Source organism: Manis javanica, chromosome 3, assembly GCF_040802235.1.
Source record: "Manis javanica isolate MJ-LG chromosome 3, MJ_LKY, whole genome shotgun sequence".
Lineage (NCBI taxonomy): Eukaryota > Metazoa > Chordata > Mammalia > Pholidota > Manidae > Manis > Manis javanica.
Window position 1 is genome coordinate 190,814,353 of NC_133158.1, and position 13,060 is coordinate 190,827,412.

Genomic DNA, 13,060 nt, shown 5'->3' on the forward strand with positions numbered 1-13,060 from the left:
ATTATGCAGATAGGACAATATTACCTTTTACTATTTTACATTTTTAAGGTATTTATTTGTTTTACCTGGTTGGAAAGAATAAGTACATACTTCCAACACCAGGAAAATCTTCATATTTATTCATTAATAGTACCTACAGCAATAGTGGCACACAATAGGGTCTTAATTAATATAAAATAAAATAATAGCTATTCACATCCTCTTACCAAATAACTTACATTAGAAATCTATTCTTTTTCCAATGTGAATCATTGCTACTTCTGAGAGACTAGAAAGATATTAGATATATTCTAATTACGCCAAGTGTTTGCATATTATATCATAAACAAGAAATGCAGTTTTTGTTTTAAAAAAATTTTAATTTCATTAAACCAGGCAATTCATTTAAATTGTTCACGGGTTTTAAAAAGATACAAAAGGCACAACAATGAAAAAATGTCCTCTCTTTTTCTGTCCTCTACCACTAATCTTAAGTTCCTGCTTGGAAAAATAAAAACATGTTTCTAACTAACAATCATGTGCAAAATTTCCAAAATACAGTATTTCATAAGTCCAATTTGCTGCAATTAAGAGGCTCCCAGTATTTCCTAAAAAGTGGTTCTGGTGTACCTGGCTTTGTAATAGCATCATTTACTGAAGTTAACTTTATATTCGACTAATGCATATAAAATAGAAAACAATGCATATGTGCTTATTAATATCTTTGGGTAACCTACGTTGTCACAAATATTGGAACAATTTACTATAGAGTTGCTCACTTTAATGTGAATTTTTGCATCCCTTTCTACCTCTCTTAAATGACAGCCTAAATAACATGAGTCTGTTCTGAATCAAGTTTCCACGGTACCCCGTTACAAAGGCACCCACTAGGGGAGCTTCTCAGTACTTGGATGAATTTGGCAGTAGAGTATTGGCTTGGATATTATAGTGATTTGCTCCATAAAACTTTTATGAGAAGCATTCTTGATCTTTGCTGAACTTTTCCTGGTACTGTTATGTTTATGAGAGGCAGGTGGGCAGCAAATGATACAAATGTACACCGGTAAATTCAATTTACTTTCTATTTCCTGTGCGGTTATTTCATTATTATTCACTTAGGCTTCCAATTTAAGTATTTTTGTGTACTTATTTTCCTATATATTTATCTACCTTTGGAATTTCTACAATTATTAAAAACATAAACTTTTAGCAAAGTTAAAGCCAAATCATTATTTATGATTATTTATGTTTAAAATAATTAATCATTTTTTCTTATTTTTCACTATTCAAGCATTTCATATATTTTGAATATTTTCTGAATATTTCTAAATATTTTTAAGTCAAAATATTTTCTGAATACCTGTCTAAATATTATTCAAACATTGCTTTACTTACATTAATATGATTTATGTAGACACTGATAAAGCATGTTTACTGAAATGTAGTGTCAATTATTATGATAGCTATAATTTTTGTTATTTTCTGTAGCTAATGAGAGATCAATGACTTATTTATGATAACTCAAAAAGCCACAGAAGACTACTCATCAATTCTGAATATTATCCCAAATAGTCTAACACAATACATGTTCTGATTTTTTCTTAGAACTAAAACGACTTATATTTACTTTGTTTACTTGTTTACCATATTTGCCTGTGAATCTATAACAGGACAGGGGTCTTTTACTCAGTACTGAGTCCCCAAAAGGATACTTCTAAATGTAGGGCTTAAAGGTGAAAAAATGGATAGCCATCTCCTCTGAATTTTCAGGCTATTACATAACTTTATGCTATTACATTATATCAGAATTTAAAATATTAATTTTATTTTCATCTCTAGATGAGGTTTAAAATTTTAATAGGGTCTATTACAAATTTCTCAAAATAATTTAGAAACCATTCATTTAAAAAAGTTAAGCATATAATCAGAATGTAGGTAACTTTTTCAAAGCATAATAGGACTGATGACATAGAAAGTGTAGCAATGTCAGACTCACTCTGACAGCATATCACTTAGTAACACTATGCCTTAGGTAAGTATCTTTGCTTCATTATGCTAATGTGTAAAATAGGAATAATAAAAGTATTGAACTCATGGGATCGTTGTGAAGATTAAATTATAGAATTCCTGGAAAGCATTTAAAACAATGCATGAAATATAGTAAGAACTCAGAAAGCTATATACTAAATATACTTTCACACAACAATTGAAGAAGGATTTTACTTGGCTTTCAAGCTTACCTTTTCATTACTAGGTGAACTGTAAAAATCCCTAAAAACTAGTTAGTCTCCTTAATTAGAATAACATTCATAAGTCACTCACTCACCCTGCACCTAGTTATTTTATGTATTAAAGGAGCTGGATAAGAATTATCAGTAAGATTACTTCCATATCAAAAATTTACATATCTATGACTTCACTGAGTGCTTTGATGGTCAAATTTTTAAGAAATTTGTTCTTCCTTTTAAAAAACTTGTTAATTCTTTTATCAGTATATTTGCTTATTTTCTCTCGTCTTATACTGTAAATTTATAAGAGAAGGCACTAGTTATATATAAATACTGTATAATCTGTTAATTTATTTGAAGAACAGACTTTTTTTAACTAACTTTATCTCTAAATTGGCTAGCTTTGCATTTATTGTAACACTATAAACATGCATATACTAACTCCATCTTTTATCTAAATATCGACAAGAATGTTTTAAATTATATTTTGTCCTTTATATCATAATGGCATTTTAGCCCAAACATCTGATCTCTATAAATTCTATACAATTACACTATATGTTTTTATTTTTGCGAAGTCAACATAAATATTGTAATAAATTTAAACTTTAATTATATCCCTGAATATCTTTGTGATACAGAATTAGAATTGTGTGGCAGTACACAAGTAGAACTTCTTAGTTTTAATGTAATGGTCAAAATTTGATCATTTCTGTATTTATATTGCTAAGGGAAATGCTATATTTATTATCTAAAACCCTCAATAACCTATAACTAGCAGCAGAGACCCAAATACTGAATACTAATCATATTATGAAAGTGTTGATTTTGAATATTTTGTTTTCATTTCTGCAAGGCTTGATATAATTTAATGAACAAGGTGACTCTATTGCGCTTTTCATAATTGGCTGTTTCATCTTGACCTAGGACAAAAATATTACATCTGAAATATTTACTGATGTGCAATTATTTTACACATTTTTGCTTCCTGCATAGCATAGTGAGCAATACATTTTAAAATTAAGAATATGGGTCAACCAACATCTAAAATCTGCCCAGAAGACAAGTATATATGGATTACATTGTTCATATCCATAATGTTTGTTCCCAAATTGAATCTTGTCAGAGTAGAATTTCTTGGCAACATCTAAGAAAACCATTGCCTAGGAGAGTTTACATTACTAAAATAAAAAGTCAAAAACCTCTTATCCAGAATTACATAAAAAAAGCAAAACTACCTAGTAATAAAAAAAAGTTTTAAGAAACTTCAGCAAATATAATTTTTGAAAGATTTAACTATATTAATGTAAAGATAAACTACTTATAAATACTTATTTTTAAATTAATTTTCTTTTATTCTGTTCTCAGCATGTATTAATATTAAAATGAATCTTTGAAATAGGACTGTTTTGTTTAATTTAAAGAATATTACTTACCAGTGCCTTTATAGTATTTGGTACAGTTACCATATTCAATATCCTCCTTTTTAATATCAAATTGAGGCAAGGCAATTTTCTCTAACTGCACAGGGTCCCCTGATTGCCAGATAAATCGTAAATCATCAGTTGTGTAACCAACTATAAACAAAAATAAATAAAACATTACTTTGAAATACAATTATTAACATTTTCATAAAGATGTAGAGTTAAAAAATCTATGGCCATGTAGGAAAGTATTAGTACAGAATTACAGATAACTGGCTTAAAGAAAGAACAAGCTAGAATAATCAGCAAATTGCAAATACTTAAAATCCTAGGGTGTCATTACAGTAATACATTTCCCTATGTTAGAATTCTGAACTGTCATTAATAAAATAGTCGTAAGTTAAGTGATGAATATCTACATTTACAATCATGAAATATGCTACCTGGAAATTTTAAAAGGAACTTAAGCCCTAAGCACTTATTTTTTTTAAGAAATAGCTATGATTTCTCTAAAAAAGTTGCATTGCCACAGAAGAACAATAAAACAATCCCTCTAGTGGACATCATATCATCACGAAACTCCTATTTTGACTTTAGACAATATGTCTACAATTCAAGGATCCAGTGGAGTTTTACAGCATGTAATAGTCAGCCATTCAATCTAAAGCACATATATTTTTCAAGGCAATGCTTCAGTGCATCTGGTAATAGAACTGAATATAAATACAGTTGGAATTTTTTATACAAATATGTATTGACACACAGACATACATATATACAATACATATATTTATATCTGCAAAATCTCACTTTATACTTAGAAAGTAATAAATATTTTTCAAATATAAGATCTAGCTTCAGAAATTTTTTTTTTGAGAGGGCATCTCTCATATTTATTGATCAAATGGTTGTTAACACAATAAAATTCTGTATAGGGGAGTCAATGCTCAATGCACAATCATTAATCCACCTCAAGCCTAATTTTCATCAGTCTCCAGTCTTCTGAAGCATAACGAACAAGTTCTTACATGGTGAAAAAGTTCTTACATAGTGAATAAGTTCTTACATGGTGAGCAGTACAAGGGCAGTCATCACAGAAGCTTTCGGTTTTGATCACGCATTATGAACTATAAACAATCAGGTCAAATATGAATATTCATTTGATTTTTATACTTGATTTATATGTGGATCTCACATTTCTCTCTTTATTATTATTATTATTATTATTTATTTATTTTTAATAAAATGCTGAAGTGGTAGGTAGATGCAAGATAAAGGTAAAAAACATAGTTTAGTGTTGTAAGAGAGCAAATGTAGATGATCAGGTGTGTGCCTGTAGACTATGTGTTAATCCAAGCTAGACAAGGGCAGTAAAACATCCAAGGATGCAGAAGATTTTTCTCAAAACAGGGGAGGTGAGGTTCTAAGCCTCACCTCTGTTGATCCCCAATTTCTCACCTGATGGCCCCCCTGCGACTGTGCCTGTCTTAGGTTGTTCCTCCCTTGAGGAATCTTACCCGTCTCTGGCTCAGAAGTTTTTTTAAACAACAAATAAGCACTAAGTTACTTTGGATCATATCATCTAACAAGTATATATAAGACATTTTAAAGGTTATTATTCTTCAGTCTGCAGAAATTGGACATGTTATATAGGTATTGAGGCTAAATATTTCTTACATTTGTGTTCACTTTTCAAGTCTTATTACCTACTTTTATTTCCAAAAGATAAGCATCATAGTAAATTAACATATTTTAATCATTTCAATTCATACTCTTACTGCATCCTTCATAAACTGAAAACTAATATGATTATAAAAAAACAGAAATTCCAATTTTATAAAATATAATGTTTTACACATCCATGGAAAAGGAATGCTTGCTAGGATTTAGAGAATGTTTTCAATGTTTTCCAAATTTTCTCTGAAAATGTGGTTTTAACATCAGAAAAGTTATTTTTTCCTTTGTCATCATTTTCTCCCTTACCTTATCTACATTACTAGTTGAAATGAAGATGACAACTGGAATAAGTTAGAAGTGCACACCTACATGAAACTAACTGAAATAAAATACTGGTATCAAAATAATTTGTCTTAGTACAAATTAATATAGTAAAAGTATCTAAAATTATAGTTATATATAAAAATACCTGTAATTTCACTACATAAATGATTTTAATGACTACTTGTATCAAAAGCATTAGTTTTACCATTGTTAAATATCTAAGATATTAGTAGAATGCATAGCCTATAAATTTCAAACATTTTCATTCTTTAGTGACTTCGGGTATTATTTACATACAGCTCTCAAGTTGCATCTTGCAACGTTGTGTATCCATGGGGAACAAGGTCAAGTCCAAAGGGCAGGAAAGAGTAATAGATAACCTGAAAGTAGAAACAGGTCTTAGAAGTCATTTAATATATTTCTCTGTGATACAGTGATAATAAAAGGAAAATACAAATGTACAAATACTAAAGATTTAGATTACCTCATGCTGACAAGGACATCTCCATCCCGAAATATAAAGAGAAGGATGTTTTCCTGGGTCACATCATGAAAATTGGCACTTTTTTCATTTGCAAAAAATAAATCAGGTTTCCACAGACACTTGTACATTGTAGGATCCACTGTCAGTGCATCTGAGCCCCGAAAATCACTAGGCAGCTTCAGCCTGGGATCATTCCATTTTTGTCTCAGGAAAATGTTAACTCTGTAGTCCTGGAAAAAAATGTGTGTACATATGTGTGTATTGCTATTTAAAAAAATGTATTCAGTGGCAGAATAAAAAGGGTTTCAATGATTAGCAGCAGGAATATTTTTTGTCTTAGTACAAATGTTCTTCCAACATCAACCAGGATCCAAAGAGCTTAGTCACAAAGTATAAAGAGCTTCATCAGCAACACAAAAAGACCCTTGTGTCTATCTATTTACTCTCTACAGGCATTTCAGTAGCACTTGATAGCTCAAAGGTCAGAATTTAAATTTAGCTTTACACAAACACCAATTATACCATTTGGTTAGGTGGTATTATCAAAAAGCATGAGACTGCAAAATATTATTGTTATTCTTCCCCAAAAAGTAGAAAATTTGGTCAAAAATAGGCAAGATGCCAAGGAAAAATATTTATATTTGTCTTTTACTAAATAGTAGAGAAAATGCAAAAATAACATGCAATAAAAAACCACATAAATTATATACCATATATTCTATTTTTTTTTCCTGAGAAGGAAAAAGAAAAGCTACTTTTGACTAGTTATTCTTGTACATGATTACACTTATAGAAAGAATTAGAGACAGTCAAATGAGATTTGGATTATGCAAAACAGATGAAAGTACATGCAAAATTTGTAAATATTATGGCATATTCAACTCTAATAGAAACATGTTTTGAAAACCACTAAATAGTTGTTGATTTCCCTTAAGTTTTTTGCCTGTGTCCAAAAGTTTTATTCTTAAAACTTTGTAAAAATTTAATTACATCAAGACAAATTTTAAGAATATGTGAACACAGGAACATGTTTAATATCTTAATATATTTTGCACTTGTCTGTGAAATAAGGTTCTGGTACACCTTGGGTTATTGGTATATACAAAGTCAGCATTTGAGGCATCATGCTCAGATCTGTTGATTTTAATGTTTTATGCTGAACTCAATATGCACAAAAGTGTACAAGGTATAAATTATATTTGCTTTGGTTTTCTTATTTTCAATCATTCAAAATTCACAACATAGATTCAAGATGGCGGTGTGAGAGGTGAGACAGAGAACTCCTCCCAAAATCACAAATAGTATGAAAATATAGTTAATACAACAAACCCTAAAACAGCAACAGGAAAGAAGGCTGAACCAGACTGCATACAGACTTTACAAACAGAGCAGACCTCACAAAACTGGGTCATGTACCAAAGCCTTGATCTGGCGGGACCCAAGCCCTTCCCCTACCCAAGCTCACCAGAGGGAGGAAGAGAAACAGGGTGGGGAGAGGGTGGAAGACTGGGCCTGCTGAAAACCTAGCCCTGGAGATCTGCTGTGCAAGCAGAAACATACATTGTGTGGTGCTCTGGAGGTTGGGGAGCTGGGACAGGTGGAGTGCTTGAAAGACTGAGATTCCGGTCATTTGTGGAGGATGAGGATCCACATTCGGCTGCTCTGGGACAAGGGAAAGGCAGATGGTCTGAGAGGCTTCCTAGCAGCGAGAGGGCTACTGATGGGTGGGGTTTCCATGGAGCTTGCTGCACAGGAGAAGGGAGAGCTGGACAGGTTACCTGAGCGCGCTCTGCCCAGCTGGTTGGGAACTTTGAGGAGCTTCAGGTGCTCCATTTTCTGGCTGGCTGCACAGCTCCAAGGCCCCCCACTATGACATGCAGCCTGTCGAGCCTTCTTGCTGGCTGGACAGCACTGGCTTGCAAACTGGCAGTGACTGTGCTGGCCTCAGGCCAGGCAGAGGGAGGCCCCACCTACAACAGCTAGAGACACAAAGCACAAAGGCTTACACCTGTGTGCTCAGCTCACTGGCTCTGATACTGGAGACAGGCACCACAGACAGAAATCAGGAAACATATCTTTTCTATACCCAGGCAACAGCTCCGCTCCCCTATGACCCCAAACCTCACTCTAGGGGCTGAGCAGCTCCAGAAACTGGAGCTTCTGAGCACTAGAGGGCACCACATAGAAATATGAAGTGTCAAAAGAAACTGGTTCAGACCAAAATCTTACAAACCCCAGAAAAAGGACCAACTGAAACTGAACTCACCAAACTTCCTGAAAGAGAGTTCAAAATAAAAATCATAATCATGCTTATGGAGGTACAGAAAAATATTCAAGAACACAGGAGTGGATTTAAGACAGAGATTCGATCATTAAGAAATTCCATATCTGAAATGAAACATACAATGGAGGGATTTAAAAGCAGATTGGATGTTGTAGAAGAGATGGTAAATGGAATAGAAATTAGAGAAGAGGAAAACAAAGAAGCTGAGGCACAGAGAGAAAAGGATCTCTAACAATGAAAGAATATTGAGAGAACTGTGTTACCAATTCAAACAGAACAATATTCACATTATAGGGGTAACAGAAGAAGAGAGAGAAAAAGGGATAGAAAGTGTCTTTGAGGAGGTAATTGCTGAAAATTTTCCCAATTTGGGGAAGGAGGTAGTCTCTCAAGCCATGGAAGTGCACAGATCTCTCAACACAAGGGACCCAAGGAAGACAACATCAAGACATATAATAATTAAAATGGCAAAGTTCAAGGATAAAGACAGACTTTTAAAAGCAGCTAGAGAGAGAAAAAAGACCACATACAAAGGAAAACCCATTAGGCTATCATCAAATTTCTCAACAGAAACCATACAGGGCAGAAGGGAGTAGCATGATATATTTAATGCAATGAATCAGACACATCTTTAACCAAGAAAACTCTAGCTGGCAAGGTTATTATTTAAATTTGAAGGAGGGATTAAACAATTTTCAGGTAAGCAAAACCTGAGAGAATTTACCTCCCACAACCACCTCTACAGTGCATTTTGCACAGACTCCTATAGAAGGAAGTATTCCTAAGGCCAAATAGATGTCACCCAAGGAATAGACAAAGAGTACAGAATATGATACATAACATACAAAAAATGGAGGAGAAAGAAAGGGGAGGAAAAAAGAAAGAACATTTAGGTTGTGTTTGTAATAGCATAAAAAGTGAGTTAAATTAGACTGTTAGATAGTAAGGGAATTACATTTGAACCTTTGGTAAACATGAATCTAAAGTTTGCAATGGCAATAAGTATGTACCTATTGATAATCACCCTAAATGTAAATGGTCTGAACGTACCAATCAAAAGATATATAGTCACTGAAAGGATAAAAAAACAAGAGCCAACTATATGCTGCCTACAAGAGACTCACTTCAAACCCAAAGACATATACAGATGGAAAGTAAAGGGATGGAAAAAGATACTTCATGCAACTAATAGGGAGAAAAAAGCAGGAGTTGCAGTACTTGTATCAGACAAAATAGACTTCAAAACAAAGAGAGTAACAAGAGACAAAGAAGAACATTACTTAATGATAAAGGGGTCAGTCCAACAAGAGGACATAACTATTATAAATATCTATGCACTCAACAGAGGAGCACCTACATATGTGGAACAAATACTCACAGAATTAAAGGGGGAAATAGAATGCAATGCATTCATTTTAGGAGACTTCAACACACCACTCATTCCAAAGGACAGATCAACCAGACAGAAAATAAGTAAAGAAACAGAGGCAATGAACAATGTATTAGAACAGATGGACCCAATGGACATCTAAAGAATACTCCATCCAAAAGCAATAGGATACACATTCTTCTCAAGTGCACATGGAACATTTTCAAGAATGGATCATATACTAGGACACAAAAAGAACATCAGTAAATTCAAAAAGACTGAAATTGTACGAACCAGCTTCTCAGATCACAAAGGTATGAAATTAGAAATAAACTACACAATGAAAAAGCCCACAAAAACATGCAGGCCTAATCACATGCTCCTAAATAATCAATGGATCAATGACCAAATAAAAACGAAGATCATGCAATATATGGATACAAATGACAACAATAATTCAACAACAAAAAATCTGTGGGGCACAGTGAAGGATTTGCTAACAGGAAAGTCTATTGCAATGCAGGCCTTTCTCAGGAAAGAAGAACAATCCCAAGTCAATAGTCTAAATTCACAATTAATAACACTAGAAAAGGAATAACAAATGAGGCCCAAAGTCAGGAGAAGGAGGGACATAATAAAGATTAAAGCAGAAATAAATATAAGCAAGAAGAATAAAACAATAGAAAGAATCAATAAAGCAGGAGCTGATTCATAGAGAAAATAAACAAGACAGATAAACCCCTAGCCAGACTTATCAAGAAAAAAAGAGCCTACACACATAACAGAATCAGAAATGAGAAAGGAAAAACCAATACAGACATCAAAGAAATACAAAGAATTATGAGAGAATACTGTGAAAAATTATCTGCCAACAAACTGGATAACCTAGAAGAAATGGACAAATTTCTAGAAAATACAACCTTCCAAGGTTGACCCAGGAAGAAACAGAAAATCTGAATAGACCAATTACCAGCAAAGAAATTGAGCTGATAATCAAAAAACTACCTAAGAACAAACTCCTGAACCAAATGGTTACACTGCTGAATTTTATCAAACATTTAGTTAAGACCTAATACCCATTCTCCTTAAAATTTTCCAAAAAGTAGAAGAGGAGGGAATATGCCCAAACTTATTCTATGAGGCCAACATCACTCTAATACCAAAACCAGGAAAAGACACCCCCAAAAAAGAAAATTACAGACCAATATCTCTCCTGAACATAGATGCAAAAATACTCACTAAAATATTAGCAAACCTAATTCAAAAATATATCAAAAAGATCATCCATCATGATCAAGTGGAATTCATCCCAGGGATGCAAGAATGGTACAACATTTGAAAATCAATCAGCATCATCCACTACATCAATAAAAAGAAGGACAAAAACCACATGATCATCTCCATAGATGCTGAAAAGCATTCGATAAAATTCAACATCCATTCATGATAAAAACTCTCAACAAAATGAGTATAGAGGACAAATACCTCAACATAATAAAGGCCATATATGACAAACCCATAGCCAACATTACTTAATAGTGAGAAGCTGAAAGCTTTTCCTTCAAGATGAGCAACAAGACAAGGATGCCAACTCTCCCTACTTCTATTCAACATAGTATTGGAGGTCCTAGCCATGGCAATTAGACAACACAAAGAAATAAAAGGCATCCATTTTGGCAAGGAAGTAGTCAAACTGTCCTTGTTTGCAGATGACATGATATTGTACATAAAAAAACCCTAAAGAATCCACTCCAAAACTACTAGATCTAATATCTGAATGCAGCAAAGTTGTGGGATACAAAATTAATACACAGAAATCTGTTGCGTTACTATACACTAATGATGAACTAGAAGAGAAATCAGGAAAACAATTACATTCACAATTGCATTAAAAACAATAAAATACCTAGGATAAACCTAATCAAGGAGGGGAAAGACTTATACTCTGAAAACTACAAAACACTCAGGAGAGAAATTAAAGAAGAAACTAATAAATGGGAACACATCCCATGCTCATGGATAGGAAGAATTAATATTGTCAAAATGGCTATCCTGCCTAAAGCAATCTACAGATTCAATGCAATCCCTATCAAAATAACAACAGCACTCTTCAATGAACTAGAGCAAATAGTTCTAAAATTCATATGGAACCACAAAAGACCCTGAATAGCCAAAGCAATCCTGAGAAGGAAGAATAAAGTGGGGGGAATTACGATCCTTGACTTCAAGCTCTACTACAAAGCCACAGTAATCAAGACAATTTGGTACGTGCAAAAGAACAGACCCATAGACCAATGGAACAGACTAGAGCGCCCAGGTATAAACCCAAGCATATATGGTCAATTAATATACGATAAGGGAGCAATGGATATACAATGGGGAAATGACAGTCTCTTCAACAGCTGGTGTTGGCAAAACTGGACAGCTACATATAAGAGAATGAAACTGGAACATTATCTAACCCCATACTCAAAAGTAAATTAGAAATGGATCAAAGACCTGAATATAAGTCATGAAACCATAAAACTCTTAGAAAAACATAGGCAAAAATCTCTTGGACATAAACATGAGCAACTCCTTTATGAACATATCTCCCCAGGTAAGGGAAATAAATGCAAAAATGAACAAGTGGGACTACATCAAACTAAAAAGTTTCTGTACAGCAAAGGACACCATCAGTAGAACAAAAAGGCATCCTACAGTATGGGAGAATATATTCATAAATGACAGATCCGATAAAGGGTTGACATCCAAAATATATAAAGAGCTCATGCACCTCAACAAACAAAAAGCAAATAATCCAATTAAAAGATGGGCAGAGGAGCTGAACAGACAGTTCTCCAAAGAAGAAATTCAGATGGCCAACAGGCACATGAAAAGATGCTCCACATTGCTAATCATCAGAGAAATGCAAATTAAAACCACAATGAGATATCACCTCACACCAGTAAGGATGACCAACATCCAAAAGACAAACAACAAATCTTGGCGAGGATGTGGAGAAAAGGGAACCCTCCTACACTGCTGGTGGTAATGTAAATTAATTCAATCATTGTGGAAAGCAGTATGGAGGTTCCTCAAAAAACTAAAAATAGATTTACCTTTTGACCCAGGAATTCCACTCTAAGGAATTTACCCTAAGAATGCAGGAGCCCAGTTTGAAAAAGACATATGTACCTCTGTGTTTATTGCAGCACTATTTACAATAGCCAAGAAATGGAAGCAACCTAAGTGTCCATCAGTAGAAGAATGGATAAAGAAGATGTGATACATATACACAATGGAATATTA

The 13,060-nt window shown here is 33.4% G+C and overlaps 1 protein-coding gene across 2 annotated transcripts in view; it reads right to left on the bottom strand.

Moving 5' to 3' along the window:
• GLRB (glycine receptor beta) overlaps window positions 1-13,060 on the bottom strand; it is a 93,784-nt gene that overhangs the window by 20,534 nt on the left and 60,190 nt on the right. For both annotated transcript variants that reach the window (XM_073232537.1, XM_036992958.2), the window contains 3 exons: window positions 6,117-6,346; window positions 5,930-6,012; window positions 3,644-3,784 (listed from right to left, as the gene is read on the bottom strand). In XM_073232537.1, the coding sequence (XP_073088638.1) occupies window positions 3,644-3,784; window positions 5,930-6,012; window positions 6,117-6,346 (454 nt within the window). The remainder of the gene's footprint in view (window positions 1-3,643; window positions 3,785-5,929; window positions 6,013-6,116; window positions 6,347-13,060) is intronic.